The sequence below is a fragment of the Galeopterus variegatus genome, unplaced genomic scaffold (genome assembly GCF_000696425.1).
Source record: "Galeopterus variegatus unplaced genomic scaffold, G_variegatus-3.0.2 Scaffold579, whole genome shotgun sequence".
Classification (NCBI taxonomy): Eukaryota; Metazoa; Chordata; class Mammalia; order Dermoptera; family Cynocephalidae; genus Galeopterus; species Galeopterus variegatus.
The window spans coordinates 250,966-272,209 of NW_007726690.1; the positions used below are offsets into that span (position 1 = coordinate 250,966).

Sequence of the window (21,244 nt, forward strand, 5' to 3'; positions counted from 1 at the left end):
GCATAATGGATTTTCTGAATGGCTGGATACAGAAAAGTAACAGAGAAACAAGTACTATGAGCAAAACTCATGGCTCACAGAGAATCAATACAGAAAAGGGGTTGCAAGAAATAAAGCATATTATCTAGTGTTCTCTTATACATTTGGGTATCACAACTACAAGGGATGGACCAATTCTGTATTTTTACACACTGTGTACACTTGTCTTTGTTTATATTTGTCCAAGAACATGATTTGAGAACCATTGCTAAATGCCAGAATCAAACTGAACAATTGACCCCCACAGGTGTCTAGGTGGAGAGCACACCAAATTTGATTAATTGGAAAGAACATAAAGTAGTAATCCACAATAAATATAGCAAATAGGCAATATCTTAGATTATTGACGGGGATTTTCTGGTATAATACAGTCATAGTCACTATGTGAGGGTGAAGAAGTTTAGTCTATTAAACATACTCTTAGAAGCACTGGGAATAGAGATACTCCTGCAGAAGCCTTGCACACATGGCCAATCAGATACTATGTATTTATAGAATAGTCTGCTTCACAACTATATTGTAGATGAGAATCTCTGCAATTGCTGCTCTACCACTAGTAGACTTGAATCATTTAGCACTTCATCTGTGAATACTGTTGTATTACTTTTTTTTCAATAGCTGACACTTGCAGTCAATATGTATTTAAATTCAAACTCCAACGATGCTGAAAAAAAAGTAGAAAGATGTCCACATTTTTGTATAGGTCAGGAGACCATTTGGGAAAAACTTCCAAATGTGAATTTGTTAGCAAACAATAAAATATGCACTTTAAAATGTGTTTTCAAAGTTGTAAAACTTTTGAAATATGCTAGAGAGCCACAGCATTGTTCAAAATCATCCTAAAAGAATGCACAGCCTATCTATTCATTTGCTTAAGAAATGCACATTGTTTACCTACCTATTATTTTGCCTATAGAAGACGTGCTTCCCTAATGAAACTAAAAGCTGTTATGACCTGTTGATTTAGTCTACAGAAGTTGTCCATGATGTTGAAGCAGTTATAAAAGTTTCAATCACATTTTTTCTCAACTCATCTTCCTCTACAAACAATCTTCCTGTTGGAGTGCCTCAAAATTTCTTTCTTGATAATTCCTGATTTTTCCGTTACTCGATAGAAGTTTACTTTTCCTCTTAAACTTAATTCAGAATTTTCAAATTCAATTAGTCTTTTTGTTTTCCTTATTTCAAAAAACATGTAAATACTGAAATATTAATAAATATGGGGAAGACAACTTACCTACCAAATTTGTAGTATCCGTGGTATCATAAAGCCTACTCTAAAATAACAGGACTTTATTTATTTATTTATTTTTTTCAGGAAGAAATCAAAACTGTACATCAGAACAAGGTGCCATACTACAAAAGCATATCCTTCTTTCCTCCCACTATTCTTGAAACGTAAACAAGAATATTTAAGTACAAAAGCAATTTCTGTGCCTTTTTCTTCAAATGCTTTTTCAGCACCTCAATGTTATTAGGCGCAGTTTATGCTTGGTATAGCAGAAATTTTGTATGTTCATATAGCTGTTCAGAACAATTCAGGCTTTTCACTACCAAATATCACTGGTGAAGCTAAGCTCTTTGGATGATAAAGGCAGCAAGGAACTGTTTCTATGAAATTCCTGGGTATCTTTCAGGGTATCATTAAGGGGTAGCTGTCCATTGAGTAGTGTCAGAGGCAGGTTACAATAAGTGTGGTGGTTGGCTAAGGAAGGTACTGGCAAGGAGGTAGCTGGCATCTCGTGTTTATAACCTCTGCAACAGTGCCTCATTTGCATTGAATCTGAATGGTGGAAATCAGTGACATCAGCTTGAGATGACACCAGAGTGGCTGAGGTACTGGTCAAGGCAATAGAGGGTGCAGGCTGGAGTTCTCCAAAAAGTCCTTGCTCTGCAGAGTCCAGAACATTACACTGAGATAACATTTCTTTCTTCTTGATGGGCATTTCATATACTAAGTGCTTCCAAAATGTAGAATTTAATTTGCTGCTTTTGGATCCCTTCCACTTGATCAGGGACAGAAGTTTGATGCTGCGCTTTAGTGATTCCACTTCCTGGTAATTCACCTTCCCTTTTAATTCTGTACACTCAATCAAAATCACTTTGATTTCTCCACTGACTAGCATGTTATGGAGTCTGCTTTCCAGCTCGAAAATACTCCATCCCCTTCTGAGAATATAGTTTGGAGTTAGCACGATAATAAGTCTTCTGCTTTGTTCAACACATCTTGTGAGATCTTCAATGTATGCTACAAATCACAGAAAGAGAGAAAGAGTAAAACAAAGACATTGCCAGTCTTTAAAATATCAGGTTTTCACTCTAGCATAGCAAAGATCCAGTCTTTCACTAAAGTCCATCGCATTTTCTTTTCTTGAAAAAATCACTTTCAGGAAACTGATTTCCTTAAAAATAAGAAAATTTAAACACCAAATGTTTAAAAATTTTATTTTCTTTTCCCTCATCATTACTTACAGTGTTCTGTTGGCTAACATAAACAGTTCTTCAGAGCTTAGGTGTATTTCAGTGATTTTTATTTATTTAATCATTTAATTTAAGGTGGGCTTCCAGGCTAGTACTCTAAAAACAAGCAATCAACGGGTCAATGAAAAGAGAAACAGAGCCTTTTAATAAATGTAGGGCTAGTGTATTTATGAGTTAGGTTTGCTTTTCCACCTTAGTTTTCTTTCTTTTATATAAATATTATTTATTTTTAATTGACAAAAAAAATATGGCCCCGAGTTTTCATCTACTAAACAAGTAGTTGGGCTATGTATACTAACTACTTGAGAGAGAACTTCTAAATCTCTTCTAGAATCATAGTCAGCTTGTTTCTCAGAATACCTTCTGTCATTTGTAACCTCAGGTTCTCCATTTTCCCCTTCAAACCTAAAGACAGGGAAGTGGTCTGTGCTCATAAGTTTAATTTGAACCAGCTGCTTTTTGTTCCAAGGGAAAGTGTAGGGTAGAGTTGTACATGGGGGATGATGCAGAATGAATGGTGAAGGAGATGGAATCTATCAGTTGAGAAGTAAGTCTTTGCCCTACTTTGTGGAGCAATTCTGAAAGGGAGGTGAATATGTTATGGCTCTTTCATGGTATAAAAACACTCAACTAACTCTAGATTTGTTTATCCCACGGAATAATTCCTTTGCAATCATGCTTCCCAAAGTCTTATCTGCCAAAAAGGGAAACACACACGTGTTAACAAATGGGGACTTGGACACAGGTGCCGTACCAGAGAGCTGTCTTTACTAAGCAGAGCACAAGGCCTTGTCTAATGTACAATGCCCTCCAGCAGAAGCAGTGCTTACAAAAGGATAGCAACATTTGTTACTGTGGATCTGCCCAAGGTTACAGACTGCTTTCAAGGAGTTGCATTCAGCACATAGTGTGGGGGCACCAAACGGCCAGGTACAAGCCATTTGAAAAGAAACTTATTTTACAGATGTATATTTTACAGATGATCTCTCTTTTCCAGGGTTTTTTTTCCCCACCACTTGGCAACAAGAAAACTTCCACAAGTGAAAATGAGCAAACTTTCGACACACCCTACAGATAAACAAAAAGCTTTTTAAGAGATAACACATAGAATTGCCGATTTAACAATTTGTTGTTACTGCTGTTTTGGTTTTGATGTGATACATTTTAGGACTTTTCATGCAGTAGTTACGGCTGTATCTGAGGAGATAAGGCAGTTTTTAACTCAGGAGGGAAATTCTTAAGGATTTTTAATGTTTTATTTTAGAGATTACGTATTCAAGGGGAAAAAGTCAGCAGTGAAATCTGCAAAAACACAACAAAATAAAACAAAAAACACCACACAAGTAGCAATGGGGAAACTATCACTCTATAATTATCACTTAGATAATTGGTAAAACGGAATGGAAGGAAAGGCAGGAGGTTTCAATAGAGTGGAAAAATATTATCCCAATGTATCAACAGTTCTGACTCTTCATTTTCTTCCTTTCTTTCTGCTCCCAAAAAGAAAGAAGTTATGTGGAAAGCTTCATCAATAGAAGTTGGATCTGTAAGATACAGTAAAATAAACTATCATGCATCTTTCCCATTCTTTTCACCTTTCCTTCAAAACAAAACAGAACAAAACCCAAACACACAATCATGCTATCAGTGCAGGAGTCCATGAAAATAGTTTTACCAAATAAATTGTGAGCTGTTAATTTTATAGAAATATTCTTTACAAAATCATTAACCAAGGGGTTATCTTGAGTAGTATTTTTCTCTCATTAATTGCAGCTTGCAATTTAATTTTTTAAAATTGATAAGTACAAACCCTGTCAGGAGCATTCTGTCACCTCTAGGAACACTATTTGTATGTTTTGGGATGTAATGTAAATGTGCTTTTAAACTATGATTTTAAAAACAAAGGCTTTATTTATGCATATCTCTACTTAAAAAAAATTATAGCACAGTTGTCTGCAGTTGTAAGAGAAACTATATACATAATACTAATTAATTTGATTGGGATCTCATGGGCTTTGGCTTTCCTAACCTCTTTCTGGGATGGGGAAGGAAACAGGGTGACTTTTTTCCCCCTATAGTATGGTTCTCTTCCACCCGTCTATTATATTTGACAGCTAAGCAGAATGCAATATTTAGGGCTTTTGGGGCTTCTCAGAGACTCATTAGAGAGAATTTACATTTGCCCCCAGAAGGAATGCATGTCAGGACAGATCGCACTATGCTCAGCTGCCCAGGGTGTGGGTGTTGAAGGGAACCTTGGAGAGAGGGAGTGGTCCCTGTCACTTGCATACTACACTAGCCGTGCTTATCCTGGCAAAGGCTAGTGGAGAGTTGAGGCAACCATCCAGATAATTCCGGCCGAAAACCTCCTGTGGAAGAAAAAAGGTCTGAATTATCCTGGTTTGCCCTATATATACATTAATCATATGCTCTGGAGTCAGTCAGTACATCAAAGTTTTCCCTGGGTAGACATAGCCCATGTGTCCCAAAGAAAACATTAGCCATTTGCTTGGGCCCTGAATCTCGTGTTCCATTTCACTTGGTGAATAACCAAGTGGAAGTTTTCAGATGTGAAGCCCACATTTCACTTCTTGGGATGGTGATCAGTAGCTGGGCAGCAGCCTCGATGTTTGAAAGGAGCTGGGGAGGTGCCTCTAAGAGCTGCCTGGCCCTAAGGAAAAGGAGAGACTGTGCTCCTGCTTCCATATACTGGCTCACTCTGTTTTTCTCTCTTTTTCTTCCCCCTTTCTCCCTCTTTACCTCTTTCTCCCTTCCTGTTTTCTTTTTCTGTCCTTTCTCCTTTTTTTCTCTCTCTCTGCTTTATTTCTATTTTTTTTGGCTTTCCCTTTCTTCCTCTTCTTTCCTCTCTCTATCTCCCTCTGCCTCCTTCCTTTCCCCCTTCTTAAATCTTTTCTTTCTTTCTCTTTTTCTTTGGGAAAAAATCAAGAACCTAGCCATGATGGAAAATATAAGTAAACGAGGAATAGATCAAACTGGTAGAATTCATTTTTTTTTTTTACTTGCTAATCTTTAGCTAGGGAGTTTGTTGCTGACTTATATAAAGCAAGTGCCCCAAATAATCCCCCCCCCACACACTCCAGGGTTGCATGTCTGCATCCAATGACTGTGATTTGGAACCTGATCAAATAGGCCCACATCTTGTTTTTGTATAGACTATAAGCTAGGAATTACTTTTTACATTTTAAAGAGTTGTGACATGAAGAACAGGAGGAGAAAAATAGAATGAATATGACACAACAGAGACCATATATGAGCCACAAAGCCTAAAATATTTACTATTTGGACCTTTACAGAGAGGGTTTGCCACCCCTGAATTAAAGACCAAGCAGGGTGGTTAGGTTTGGAAAAGTTCCAAATAAACTTAGCAGAAACAGGTATCAAGTTAATACATTGCTTGGTCCATAGTTAGCATAGGCCCTGACAGGCAGTGGGGTTTGCCCTGGTAGGGCTGTGGTTTTGTGGGAGACATTATAGAAACCTTCAGAAAACGTTTTTAAAAGCTTGTGACCACAAAGAGATAATAAAGAAATGTTTAAAAAAAAATCCCTAAATCCACAGCACATTATTCAGGCAAATTTAGCAACTGAATAGCAGGAATCCCTTAAAAGACTCTATTTTCACATAAAAATATAAAATATATCCTTTATATAAAAGGTCACTAAGTCATTTCTTTGCAAATTTTGATTTGATGTAACTTCTGATGACAGAAAAGACGAAAGGGGGAATGTATCTGATAGTCACGTTTTATGGACAAGTCTATAAAACCACAGCAGATTATCAGACGTGAGACGAAGCCAATTAAAGCCAATTTAATCTATTTGTGATCTTCACAATTGATAAAGAAAAAAAAATCCCCTTGAATATAGTTTTGATAGGAGTGCTTGTTATAAATTCATTTTTCACATTATAGGTGCAAATGCAAGGAAATTTTGCCTTTTGTCTGTGTTGGGAGTTGACAGAGAGTTAGGAAAATATTCTAGAAGAAAATGTATTGTCACTAAACTGTCCTTGGGATGTGTACCTATTAGAAAAATAAAGCTTATGCCGAAAGCATCAGTATTTGTAGGAAATAAGGAAAGTGACTACCTAAAGCCTTATTAAAAACAGAGCAAATTCAATTTTAAAATCTCTTTCAGGGGCAGTTGTATAAAACAAAATTCTAGTGCAATTAGAAGGGGAGTAGGGTTGAATAGAAAAGTGACTTGAAAATAAATTATTCCACTTATTAACATAGCAAAAAAGCAAACTGAGGGAGGAAATAGACAAATAAAGGGAAGTAGGACGAATGGCAGCCCCTCCCCCAACTTGATTCTAATGGATGTGTATACTTTTCCAAAAGATCTCACAGTACTCTCCTCGTTCTGAGGCTTAGTCTGCTACAGATGTAGGCAGAAGGACAAAGGAGAAAAAACTCTCTATATTCATGAAGTATGTGGTCTTGCTACTGACTACTAACCATCTGGTTTCACAAACTAATGAATTAGATCTTTGTAAATTTTTTTTTGTGTTGACACTTCCACTTATGTAAAAGTCATTATCAGGGGCATGCAGCATATTTTTTAACAAGTTAAAAGACAAATACTTATCCTACAGACAAAGGCATGATTATTAGTTCGCCAGATTCAAATAATAGTAGTTTGATATGCTTAAGCCCACAGCTACATACGGCAGCTATTAGTTAAAAAGACACATCATTAAAGTGAGACAGGTTGCATCAAAACAATACTCCATTAATTTTTGATGCACATTAGCTAATTGATAGCTATCAAGAATATTTATAAAATGTACACGCTAATATAGGAAGACTTAAAATCAAGCCTGAATAGATTTCTCATGTATCAAAAATGTATTATTTACAACTATGTATTTGGGAAAAAATTATTAGACCTTTTGTATAACTAATGGCTCACAGCAAAGTACTTTATAATGTAGTCTCACTGAAAATGCTATCTGGGTTTTAAATAATCATGCTACATACTATCAGAAGAGTTACACAGGTTAACTATCTTGGTTGATGTTGCTAGAGCTTTTGGGTCTTGATTCTGCCTCTGGCAGACATAAAATTCTGTCTCTGTTGTCTACCATGGAGACTGAGGCTATGCAATTTTGATTTAGCCAGGTGTGTGTGTAGGGGGATTTCTAACTTCCCCACCTCCTTTCTGAAGACCTTGGTTTGATAATTTACAAATAGTTAGCTGGGCTAAATTTCTTAGGGAGGAGTTTTGTTCTCTATTGGCTAGTATGAGGGTCCTAATTAATTCTGATCAGTAGATGGATTAACCGTTAACATGGATTTGCTGAGACGTCGTGATTAGAGGGAACTTGATTTATTTGCAGTTCTGACATTGGAAGCTACATTTCTGGTAATGAGTCACTTACTTATGCCTTTGCGTTTCATGTGTGGGTGGGTGGGGAAGCATGACAGTGGGAAGAATCCATTCTGGAATGCTGCTCACATATCTCTCTTTTTTCTCTTCTCCTTTCACTTTTTCATGGAGAGTAGAGGTAGGTAATGGGACACATTCAGAGAATATTAAAAGAAAGATAAAGTGTAGAATAGAAAAGAAGGAGAGTCTGCAAAATGTTCTCCCCCTCCTCTTTTCTACCTTTACCTCAAGCTTTAGAAGCTTGTAGATGTAAATACCTACTAGTGCAACCTTACTGAATATGGAACAAAGTTACTTGCTCCTTGTATAGTCTTTTCTGTGTTTTCTTCAGTAGTTAAGATAATTTTATCCTGGTCTTCTACTATGCTTTTTTTTTTTTTTTTTTGTACCACCCAAACTGTAGATTTCTTCATGAAATTCTACACCATGGATTCTAACCTCTCCCTCAAACTTTAATGAGAAACCTAAGTCCATTGACCTCAGTACATTTCTGGGCACACTGGAGTACAGTTCCCTCTCTCCTGACTCTAACATGAATGAGATGGTGGACACATCTAATTTTATTCCATTTGAGTAAATTTCACATAATGTGTTAAATTTCCATGATTGTGCATGTCACCCCTGCCTTACACTTTTTAGGTCATAGACATCAGATTGCCTGGAAAAGGATTTTATTACTCTCCAAGGACAACTTACTTGAATGGCTTCCAATCCGTTCGGCTATTAGAGGAACTATTGGCAATGAATACTTACAATCTATGTACAAAAATGTTTTTTGCATGCCTCACTTCAAAAGTGGCTAGGGATCATCTGACACCAGATGTATTCTCCAGTCATTTGTCATTTCATTGTCAGCGCAATCACATGGCTAGTACTAAGTATTAAGGAACTGAAGATAAAACTAGTGAGGAAAGTCTGTCAAATATGAGAATGTAATCAGACATTACAATTTTTCTTTAAATTACTGAAGGCATCCTAGGATTCTTGAGTTAGAGAAACTCATGAAAAATTGTGCATGAAAACAAATGGAAAGACAATTTGATACTTGAGGCCAAATTCATAAATATAATTTCAATAGACATCTTTTAGCTCACTGATGTCTTTCTCTGGTGCAATCATGCATGAATTACTCACATAGAGATCACCATAGTCTTCCTATGAATAGAAAGGGAAATTGAAGTTAAAGCCTTAGAATGATGTTTTTTTCCTCTTCAAAGTCCACTTAGACATCTATAGCTTTTTCTAAAGCTTGAGCCAGAACTGGCTCAATTAATAATTGTTAATAAATATTACATATGTGCTCTTAAGCAATTTACTTGATTTTTCTGTTTTTTTGGAAGATAAAGCATTCATTAATTCATTTCACAAATTTTTACTTGGTACCTTTTACATGACAGGTACTGTTCTAGGCCCTAGAATTACAGCATTAATAACAAAGCCCCTGTACTCTTGGAGTTTATGTTCTTTTATTTATTTATTTTAACTTCACAATATACATTGTATGGACACAAAAATCAATTACTTGATTTTTCTTAAAGGAAAAAAAAGAGTATAGGATTGGGTTGTTCCTACTTTTAGTCTTAGAATGCTATTTTCTCCATCTGACCAGTGGTCCTCAGCCTGATTCAATAACCTTTTATATTTTTATGTTTTTTAATCTCTGCAGAAACACTGAGATAAGACAGGCCCAAGAGCCTAAATGGTACTTGTCCAAAAATGTCCCCCATCTCAGGATCTCAGCTGCACAGCTGGGTTCTGTTGGTCACATGTCAGCTTTAGAGCACATCTGTTCATTCCTCAAGGAGCCACTAGGCCCCATGAACACAATGTGCTCTGTGTAGAGTACTTTACACCACAAAACCCAGCAGCTGCAGGGGTGAGAAAATCTCTACTTCTCAAGTTTGTGTCTCTAGGCAGTTTGAGTAGGGTGTTTTCTATCTGGCTTTCTTTTGGTTGCCTGTCACTTCTGACATTCAGATGCCTGTTGGCAACAAAGTTGCTTTTACTGTTCTCAGGGACAGATGTTTCTAGTCTGGGAAGAGACAGACCAAACTTTTACTGGAAAGTAGGAATTCTTGCCACATTTAGGCACCCAACCTGAGAAAACATAAAGAAGATCCTGGCCACAGGCTCAAGAATGGAAAGGTAGTCACTGCCAGGAAAATAATGTCCAGATCTGAAAACTTAGTTTCAGCATTTAGGAAAAATATTTGCATCAAAGCTCCAAATCTCTGTTGGTGATGATGGCCAAAGGACAACATTTCCCTAGTAAGGAATGTGAGAAAGGTACAGATACCTCCAGCTCACCTTGGAAAGTGAAATCTTTGTATTGAAGCTTTCTGAGGTGATATGAGAGAGAGGGGGAGAGAGAGACAGGGAGAGAAAGAAATTGATTTTCATATACTGTTGAAGCTGTGTACATTGGAAAGGTTTGTGTGTCAATGAGGTTCAGCTGGAATGCCATAAGAGTGGCAAAAAAAGAAACTGAGGATATATGAAAAGTGAAGATAGTAAACATGGATGAGTTTGTGTCATAGACTTCATTAATTTGATTCACAGAAAATTATTGTCATAGATCAATAATGATCTTATGAAATCTGCTTTTATAGTCCTCAAAGGCCTCATTGCTAGTTTTTGGAGTTAGGAGTAGTCTTAGGTCAACTTGTTTTAAATGAGATGTGAGGGACAAACACAGCTTATAATATTGCAACTAGGTTTTCCCCCCCGAGGAATTTGTCTATATTTATATAGCATAACCTGTTAAATCTGTACCAATGGCTGAAAATACAGACCACAGAAGCGTCTTTAATAACACACATACACCAAGTCCAAAATGTTCTACTCTGTCATTCATGTCTAAATCAAGTATATTATTCATATACTTCATCGACTTCCTGAATGCGTGCTAAAAATGCCAAGGAAAAACTCGTTAATCGTGACATGGTGACTACTCAGCTAACTCTGAAATGTTGATGGAAAAGAAAAATTGTCAAAGGGCCTTTTTAAGAACCTCTGCAGGTTACACTAGCAAATCAAAATTCAGAGAACATGAATTTCCTCATTCAGGAAGGAAGGATTAAAATCAAACACCCTCCAGTGGTTGCATCTAAAAACTGCATAATTGTCCCAAATGGCTTATGTGTAAAAGGAATCTTCTTGTGCACCATTGAGGACCCAAGATCCAAGCCCCTGCTCAGTCTGATGGTTGTACAACCTTAAAAAGAAAATTAAAATTGTCTTCTGTGGATTATAAAATCTCTACCATCCTGACGATATTGTCTTGGTGTTTTTATTTTATTTTATTTTTTTATGTAGAATTCTTTTAAATGTCAAGGTAATGGATAAAAGAATTAAATATACACCCTGAAATAATAAAACTTCTTAAAGAAAACATAGGAGAAACACTTCAGGAAGTAGGACTGGACGAGACACTGATCAATGGAATAGAATAGAGCACCCAGAAATCAACCCACGTACTTACTGCCATTTGATCTTCGACAAAGGTATCAAGTCTATTCACTGGGGTCGGGACTCCCTCTTCAGCAAAGGGTGCTGGGATAACTGGTTATCCATTTGCAGGAGATTGAAACTAGACCCATATCTCTCACCATGTACTAAAATCAACTCAAAATGGATCAAGGATTTAAATATACACCCCGCAACAATAAAACTTATTAAAGAAAACATAGGAGAAACGTTTCAGCAAATAGGGCTGGGCACAGACTTCATGAATATGACCCCAAAAGCACGGGCAACCAAAGGAAAAATAAACAAATGGGACTATATCAAACTAAAAAGCTTCTGCACAGCAAAAGAAACAATTAACAGAGCTAAAAGACAGCCAACAGAGTGGGAGAAAATATTTGCAAAATATACATCTGACAAAGGATTAATATCCAGAATATATAAGGAACTCAAACAACTTTACAAGAAAAAAACAAGCAACCCAATTAAAAAATGGGCATAAGAGCTAAATAGGCATTTCTTACAAGAAGATATTCAAATGGCCAACAGACATATGAAAAAATGCTCAACATCACTCAGCATTTGGGAAATGCAAATCAAAACCACACTGAGATACCATCTCACCCCAGTTAGGATGGGTAATTTCCAAAAGACTGTGAATGATAAATGCTAGCAAGGTTGTGGAGAAAAAGGAACTCTCATACATTTTTGTTGGACTGCAAAATGGTGCAGACTCTATGGAAAATAGTATGGAGGTTCCTCAAACAATTGCAGATAGATCTACTGTACGACACAGCTATTCCACTGCTGGGAATATACCCAGAGGAATGGAAATCATCAAGTTGAAGGTACACCTATTCTCCACTCTTCGTTGCAGCACTCTTTACAATAGTTTAGAGATGGAACCAGCCCGTCCATCATCAGATAAGTGGATAAGGAAAATGTGGTATATCTACACAATGGAATACTACTCTGCTAAAAAAAGAATGAAATACTACCATTTGCAATGACATGGATGGACATAGAGAGAATTATATTAAGTGAAACAAGTCAGGCACAGAAAGAGAAATATCACATGTTCTCACTTATTTGTGGGAGCTAAAAATAAATAAATAAATACACACAAAATAACCAGGGTGGGGGGGAAGAAGACATAACAACTACAATTCCTTGAAGTTGATATGACAAGCAAACAGGGAGAGGGGAGAGGGAGGAGGGAGGGAGGTTTCGGTAATTGGCCGCAATAATCAACCACATTGTATTTTGACAAAATAAAATAAAATAAACTAGGTGAGTACCTCCAATCATCTTTTATGCAGTGTCTTATAGTCCTTAACTAAAATCTTGTAGTTTTCAACAAGGAGATTTTATAGCTTGCACAAGCCTCATACTCCATGATCAAAGAAAACTTTCAGGCTGTCTATGGTACAATAAAACGACTGACTGATTTCAATCAATTGAGCCAAACAACCAGTTGACTCAATGAAGTGTAAAATATTCTACTATCTGGCTAAATTGACAGAGTGGTTTGATTCAATTGATCTGTCAAGTCATCAAACTGGAACTCCAGGAGGACAGAACTTTGGAACACATCCTTCTCATTCCCGTGCTTTCTGGGTCTTGCTCTCACCCACTCACAGTATCTGCTTCATTACACAATAAGAAAGTGTCATCTACTGAGTCTCAGATAAAGTGGATAACCTGTGTTCCATGTTGTCCCCATTTTCTTTTCTAATGTGCGAAACCATGAAGCACTGTTTTCCAGTTCAGAAGAAAGATAAGTATATTGAGGTGTTCATATATGAAGACTGACATTTTTCAGTCACTTGTTCGGGTTGATAAAGAATTTCCATTGTGGTGTTAACAATTATGGAATGCAAGAATGCAGAAAGGCCAGCGCCACATTAAGTACTACTGAAGATGATGTGACATGTGTTATAGATTCCACTTTGGTAATGATATTCCCTTAATGCAATTTAGGATATTATCACTCTAAAAACAGATGCTATAGAATTTCTACATTTAACAAGATGTTTTTGGTAAAAATTTAAAAACATATAGAAATCTAATGAATTAGGCCAAAAATAGTAGAGGAGAGTTTTTAATTTTTCATTAATGATTAATCAAACTCTTACAGCTATTCTTTTACTATCTGAAAAAAAAATAGCAATATATTTATTAGCCTGTTCTATGGACCAAGATTATTCTTATGAATTACCCACATTTTTCTTCTTTTGGTAGAAAGCTCCCTTCTAGCTTTCACATTCACCTTGTTAAGAAAAAATGACTTTCAGATACTGTCCTGCAAAAATTTAAGTTCTTATTTATTACATTTGCATTATTTCTTCTTGTCTTAAACCAGCACTGTTTAAACAAAATCAACAAGCATCTACAAAGCACCTACTGAGCAGAAATCTTCTGCTAGATGGCAATGGGGATATGAAGATACATGAGATACAGTACCTGTCCTCAGGGAGCTTGTAATCTTGCTGACTAGATTGGATGTAAATATACGGAAATCTACATAAAATTATAAAGCACTACAAAATATCACAGGAGTACAGAATTTATAGTCAAACAAGTGAATGTGCATCACAAACTCTAGGGCTGGAGAGATTATTATGAACTTCTCACAGAGGCAGTGATATGGAGAAGGATAAATAGAATTTGCAAAGGCAAGGGGCCGGCCCGTGGCTCACTCAGGGGAGTGCGGTGCTGATAACACCAAGACCACGGGTTCGGATCCCATATAGGGATGGCCGGTTGGCTCGCTGCCTGAGCGTGGTGCTGACAACACCAAGCCAAGGGTTAAGATCCCCTTACCGGTCATCTTTAAAAAAAAAAAAAAAGAAAGAATTTGCAAAGGCATAAAAGACTAACATCAACAAAAACTTTGCAGGGGTACACAATGTACATCAAAGGCACAGTTTGGCTAGAGTGGAGCATAACTAGGGAAAATGGTAGAAGAAAAATTTAGGAGGTAAATCTGGCCCGGCAGCAGATTGTAGAAGTGTTTAGCTAAGAGTTATGAATTTTATCCTGTAGAAAATAATGAATAATTAAAGTTTGTTTAACAGGGGAGTGACATGATCAAGGAGGTGTACAAGGCATTAGTGTGGCAAGATAGATGGGAAGAAAGATAAAGAAGGTGGAGAGATAATCCACATTGCAGGAGCGAGGTAATTAGGACCTAACTAGGATGGTAGAAGTAAGAATGGAAAATATGCAAGGGACACTGGGTTTGGAAGAAGAACACAGAAGAATAAAAAATGACTTTGAGGTATCCAGATATTCCTTGAGGAACGGATCAATATAGAATGATACTTCAAGTTATGAAAATGGGGGAAACTATAGAAAGAAAAGAGTGGAGGACCATGGGAAGGAGCCTGGGGAATTCTTATATTTGTGGGGCACAAAAGTAATGGACCAGTATATATTGTCTTTTATATTCCTTTCTATGCATGTGTAAGTGTGCACACTAATGTGCACACACAAACATACCAGACATACATGCAACCTTAGAAAAGAGATGAACAACCAAGACTTAGTTGTTTCCATTTGTCTCGTGTCAGTTTGGCGACCATGGTGGACTGCTGATAATCTGAATAAATGGTATTGAGGAACATCATGATCTAGCAGAGTAAGAACCAAAGTTAAACAGATCTGGGTTCTAATCCCAGATTCACTGTTTGCCAGCTGTCTGATCTTGAACATCTTTGAGGCTTTGCTTGTCTTGCAGATGAGGAGGTTAGTACCTGTTCTTTCTCAACACAGGGTTACTGTAAAGAGGAATGAAATAGTGTATGTGTATATACTGTCAAGTTCTGAAAATACAAGCTTTTTAAATTTTGTTATCACGTGTTTAAATTAACATTTTTTGTAGTCACTAGTTCAATCTTCTCCTCTTAAGCATATTAACATAGACACATATGCAAATAAATTCTAGCACTTTTAACTTCCCTCAATGGCATTTTAAGCTCTTTCAGTGCCAGGAGCACAGATATCTTAGGCTTCTCTTTATTCTTCTTACACGTTACTGTGTATGAGTATGTACTCCGAACATTAACAGGAACAACGTACAGATTTTGACTTGAAACTGAATTTATTCTGAAAGCTCAAATGTAGCTTTCAATATGTAGCATAACGTAAAAGTAGCATTCAAGCCTGCAGTGTCCAGAACTTGAAAATAATTTAAATATACAGTGCGAGTGCTGTACCCAATGGCCTCATATACCTTTTTAACTGGATTTTTTCCCATAAATCTGGGAATGAGTGACGAGGCATAATGAATAACAAGGTTGAAAGGCATTGATTTAGTGTTATTAGTGATACTGATTGCAGGTGTAAGTAGAAGCACAACAGAAGACCAGCTTTGGAACTCAAGTACATTAAAAAAGCTTTAACTGACTTTTACAGATTTTTTTTAAAGTATCATAATTTTCTCAAAACACAAAGACAATATAAAAAAAAGAAAACACCATTAAGGCACAGTTTAAAAACCATGCACAAAATGCAAGTGAGAATACCTTTAAAAAATTTAGATACAAAAAATTCAGAACACAGGCATTGGGGGTAAATTTGAATTCAATAAAATCTCCTGTGAAAAACAACTGTCTAAATACTTGGCTCTGAGTTTTGAAGCCTCTATATAACTTCCTAAAAGAAACTGAACATTTTAAATACAAAATTCGAAAGTACTTACTTCCACTTGGAATCAGGTCCCTTTCTGGGATGAAGAGTTTATATCCATAGTGTTTTTCCAGGACATCTGGCAGTATTTCAAGAGCAAACTGCTCTTCTTCAGGATTGTCACAGTCTAAAGTATCTTGATCCACTTTTGTGTAAGAGAGATAGGCATCATATTCCTTGTTGTCTTAAATACAAAGAACAAAAGTGTTGGAAGTACTAGCAGCTTCTCTTTAAGTACTAAAAGTCTATAACCACTAACAGGCTGAAATAAGCACTATAATTAGTGACTGTCTTTAATAATTGGAAAACAATAAGTCACAAGCCATGTTATAGGAAGTCTAGTTCATTTAACACCACCCAGTCTTATTACATGATCTGAAACTCTTATGCAATAGGCCACCTATAGCTAGGACAGAATAAAAGACAATTATTATTTGTGACTTTCGGTGACTATACACATTTGTGATGTTCAGTGATGTGTGAATGATTAACTCAGTGTGTTTGAATGCAGGACTAAATAGACCAAAGTCATGGATTTGATCCCTTTATGCGCCAGTTGGTTTGGCTCTGTTACTTAGTCATAGACTATACCTTGTTTGCACAAATATGTGCAAAAGATCCAACAGGCACTGGAACCAAGAGTGTGGAAGATTGAAATAATCCAGTCTCACTCCTGGAGACAGTACTCACAGCGCATGCCATACTTCCAGTTGGTTAGTGTTGTCATCTTCATATACAAAAAGCAGTTCATTACCAAATATTAGAGACAGCAGCTGCGTTTTATACAAGTGCATTGCCAGTTATTCTTGTTCAGGCCATGGCCAACTTATTTGACACAAGTTCCAAAAGAAGCCATTGTTTCGAAATATACATCCTTCCAGTATTGCCAAATTAGGGTTTTTCCTTCACACACTTAGTCAGGGAGATAACTGTGCTTTGTCAGTGTATTTTTTTCCTCCTTTGCTGTATTGGCTCAGAGCCAGTCTTTCCTTAGAGAAAATGTGCATGCATTTTTTTTTCTACAAAATGTCAGTGAATACAGCTACCCAAGGTATTAGTCTCCATAGATTTTAGTAGGACTACACTGGAAAAGTTATAGTGGTATTTTCTTTCTTTTTTTTTCTTTTAACATTTACTTGTTCATATTTGTGAACAGTGTGTTGTTTAAATACATGCATATACTACACAATGATTCACTTAGGGTAGATAGCATAGTTTTGTACCCATTAGTCCACCAATTCCCTTGCCCCCCACCCTTCTCCCCTCCCAGCCACGAGCAACCATTTTTCTACTCTCTACTTCTATGAGAACCACTTTTTTTTTTATTCCACATGAGTGAGATCGTGCAGTATTTGTCTTTCTGTGCCTGACTTACTTCATATAGTGGTATTTTCAAAATTATGTTGTTGAAAGAGAAATTATTTTAAAAATTTAATGTAGTGAGCAAAGACTCATGAAACTATTAGTACATATTAAATCCAATTACTTGCAAATAATAATTTTGAAAGACTGGTAAGCATTCAGGATTCATTTCTAAAACACATCACTATTTTTCATTAAAACGGATGATTAGAATACAGCTAGAAATCTGACGAAAGCAGCCACTTGCTTACCTACACCATTAATGATTTTGTTCTACCTGCTGAAGGGGTAATAAACTATAGACATACAATGAAATATGGATACCCTATTGTAGGAGTAGGTGGGACCCCCTGACTATCTAGACATACCTAAGGTAGGATTATGTTGTTCTAATTCTAGTTGGATCCCAGTCTTCACCACCCTGACATGAAAGAATCTCTGATTATCTATGTTAAAATGGTGCCTGAAACCAGGAGGAAGGGTTAATACTTTTTAGTATGTCCTCTGGCTGCAAAATGCTTTCATAAACCTTGGTTGGGTTACTTGATTGCCTAGAAGCAGATGCACATGAAGGACTGCTGTGGATATCTGAGGAGATCATTGGCTTACAAATTGGGCACATTCCACTGTTGTGCATAAAACTCCACTTGGATGTGAGAATGTTCATAAGCAATGCTAATGTAAGAACCTCCTGGTAATCCTAGCACCTCTGCCCCTGTTCCAATCAAGCACAGGATGCACCTGCAGGCCCTTGACTTTCTCCAACTATAATTACTCACCTGGGACTCAGAACTGCTGATGATACACAGCTGGAAGAATAAAATAGGCCAAAGGACAAACAGCTCCATTTCTATGAGCAGAATATATTTCATTGTTCTTGGTGGATAGTGTTGCTGACTCAAACTCCATTATGTCAGACTAGACCGTTGTTTTCTCTGACTTTGGTAACTTTCCTACCTCACAAACCTCCCTAAATTCAACTACTTATTAATTAATTCAATTATTCATTCGTAATCTTACTTCAGGTATCTCTAGATAGTCAGGGCATCCCACCTACTCCTACAATGATTTGTTAAGTATCCACTATGAGCTAGCCACCTGCAATAGCTACATGACTTCTTCACCCATCTGACTAGACCTTCTAAATGCCTGTTATATCGTTTGTCCTGACTATGGCTATTTGTCCTTCAGCCATGCCTAAACTCACATACTCCTGGTCCTATCCTTACTTGCTCTACCTTTATCCTGATATTACAGTTCAATGCTATAAAGACATTCCCCTAGAAAGTATTTCTATATTTGCATATTCTAAAACAACTTATGATAAAGAATGTGGATGTCTTTGATATGTGTTAACACCAACACGTCTGGATAATCAATTTTACCTAGAATTCTAGAAGCACATCATTCATTGGAAAATGGTTGCTTCTGGTTTTAGTGATGTCCCTTTAAGATGAACTAAAGGTGAAGAGATTATGGTGGCTGGCCAGAGTAGCTCTCAAAGCCACCATGTCAGATGTCCCAGAAGCTCTAGGATGCCAGCTAGTGAGCCAGCAGTGACGCAGATGCCAGTTTATAAAATGCACTTCAGCCTTATGTAGACAGCCAGGAAAACCTCATGAATAGCCACAGCTGTTGCTCACAAAGAGGAGCAAGATGGATAAAGCAAAAGCAACAACATGATACAAATAAGGTTAACAGCAAGGCCTGAAAATTTTTTTAAAACCGAAAAGCAGTTCAGCAACATGACTTCTCTAGGCAAGGCTAATGAGCAGCATTCTGTGCTAAATCATGCTGACTAAGCTCATCTGAGGAACCAGAAAACAGAGCACAATACAGGCAGAGCATTATAAGTAGGAGGGCTGGCACAGTGTTCACTATAGGTATGCAATTCCTAATGAAGAGAGAACTTATGATGAGAGAAACCAAACCTTCTGTGGAAGAATTCTCCTGTTTTCACACCTGTCCTTCCCTGTATTTAAATCTAATTTTAATCCTGTTTGCCATCAGGAAGCCATTTCTATTTACAACCCAGTTCTTCTGCAGCTATGCTAAACATAGTGCTAAACCTTTAGCTGCTAAAGTGCAAAGACTGTGCAACCTTATTGATTATTATAATTATATAACTAGCGCCTACTATAGTACCTCTGAGTGTGTTTGTATGTGGGTGTGTGAGTGTGTGTGTGTGTGTGTAGTGTTGATCCAGATGGAAAATATAAGTAAATGCATCATGCATAGTGCCTACCACATAGTAGGCACTTAATAAATATTTAGTACTGAAAAACTGAAAGGTCAAATAAATGAAGTGATCATTGTCTGGTGGGTTGAAATAAAATGAGTTATATAAAAAATGGCTAAGAAGTCAAAGTTTGTTTGATGGATTTTATTTCATAAAAATAAAGCATTTTTATAAGAACCTTTGGGAAATGTCACTACAGATATGGCCAAAGAGAAAACATGAAGAAAAGCATATGGGTAAAATTAAGTTGTTTCTATAAGTTGTCAAAATATTTTTTAAAAAAATGAAAGACTTGGCAGATTATCTGGCTGCTATCTGGCATTATGCAACTGGATATTTCTAAAAGGGTATTAAATTTATTTTATTTATCTTAACCCATACCTGCTGACTTCTTAGTATTCCATTCAGCTAGTACAGAGGTTGTGTACTTAAGGTCCAAGTTTTCATATTGTAATATAAAATATTTTAAGTCTCCTTCCTAATGAAAACTCAAAGTACCTTCTCCGTATATTGCATTTTCCCCCCAAACAATGGGTTTGAAGTCAATAATACAACTCTCTAATGAAAATGCTCTATATTTCTGGACACCTTTGACTACATGGGCCACGTTAGAGATAAAGATTCAAAATCGAATATTTTATCTCTGAAAAATGCTATGATATTAGCATGAACTTAATATTACAAATATGAATTATGACTGATCAGTTAGTCTGGATTTTTGGATATAGGTGAGAAAAGTAATTAATTATTGTAGATTAACCTGATAAAGTGTATTATCTCTTATAAGGATTAACAAATTCCTTATAATTATGACTCAAAACAAATGATTCACAGGAGCCTCTCTTTCATGTTCTTTTATGTAGACAACAAATCTTTAACCTTTCTTGATACTTTAGCCACTTCTTGGCACCTGGGAACCAGTGACATTTTCCTCAAAGCATACTTCATCTAGTTTTATGTGTACAGGTAAGAAGTCAGATTTTTTCAATATTAATTATTGTATATAGGAACCGAGGATAATTGACCATGTTTTCATATATATAATAGGAGTATATAGTAATGGTCGGAAGAGGCCCTAGTTTCTCATTTTGAAGATATGTCTGAATAAGAGTCTGTAGTACTTTTAAATGTGCTGCTGTAACTGTTGGGTAAATAAATGCACAGTTTTGAAAATGAGCGTACATATGTATTCATCAAAAAGCGTTTCTCCAACATACTGTTAAAACAAAAAGGTCCACAAAAAATATTGCATTGTTTAATGATAAATATAGCAATTATCCTGAAAGAAAAAAACAACTGTCAACCCACCCCAAAAGAATAAAATGTAACAGCACATAAAGAAGTGAAAATCTTCTAAAAAAATAATAAAATATAAAAATCAATTAAAACCCACTCATGTCATAATTTACTTAGTAGTAACAATAAGAACAGAATTAAAGATTCCTCAGAAATTCTGATGTTACATCTATGAATATAAAAATAAAACAAAATCATGAACTCCTTTCTTTTTTTTTTTTTTTTTTGTCTTTTTCCGTGTCCGGCAACGGATCGCAACCCTCAG

At 36.4% G+C, this 21,244-nt stretch overlaps 1 protein-coding gene across 1 annotated transcript in view; it reads right to left on the bottom strand.

The window, feature by feature from the left end:
* Positions 1-388: 388 nt before the first annotated feature.
* IL1RAPL2 (interleukin 1 receptor accessory protein-like 2) overlaps positions 389-21,244 on the bottom strand; it is a 55,351-nt gene continuing 34,495 nt past the window's right edge. Inside the window, exons 4-6 of the mRNA XM_008570194.1 lie at positions 16,096-16,266; positions 1,277-2,287; positions 389-703 (exon numbers count right to left, since the gene is read on the bottom strand). Coding sequence (XP_008568416.1) covers positions 1,590-2,287; positions 16,096-16,266 — 869 coding nt within the window. The 3' untranslated portion in view covers positions 389-703; positions 1,277-1,589. The remainder of the gene's footprint in view (positions 704-1,276; positions 2,288-16,095; positions 16,267-21,244) is intronic.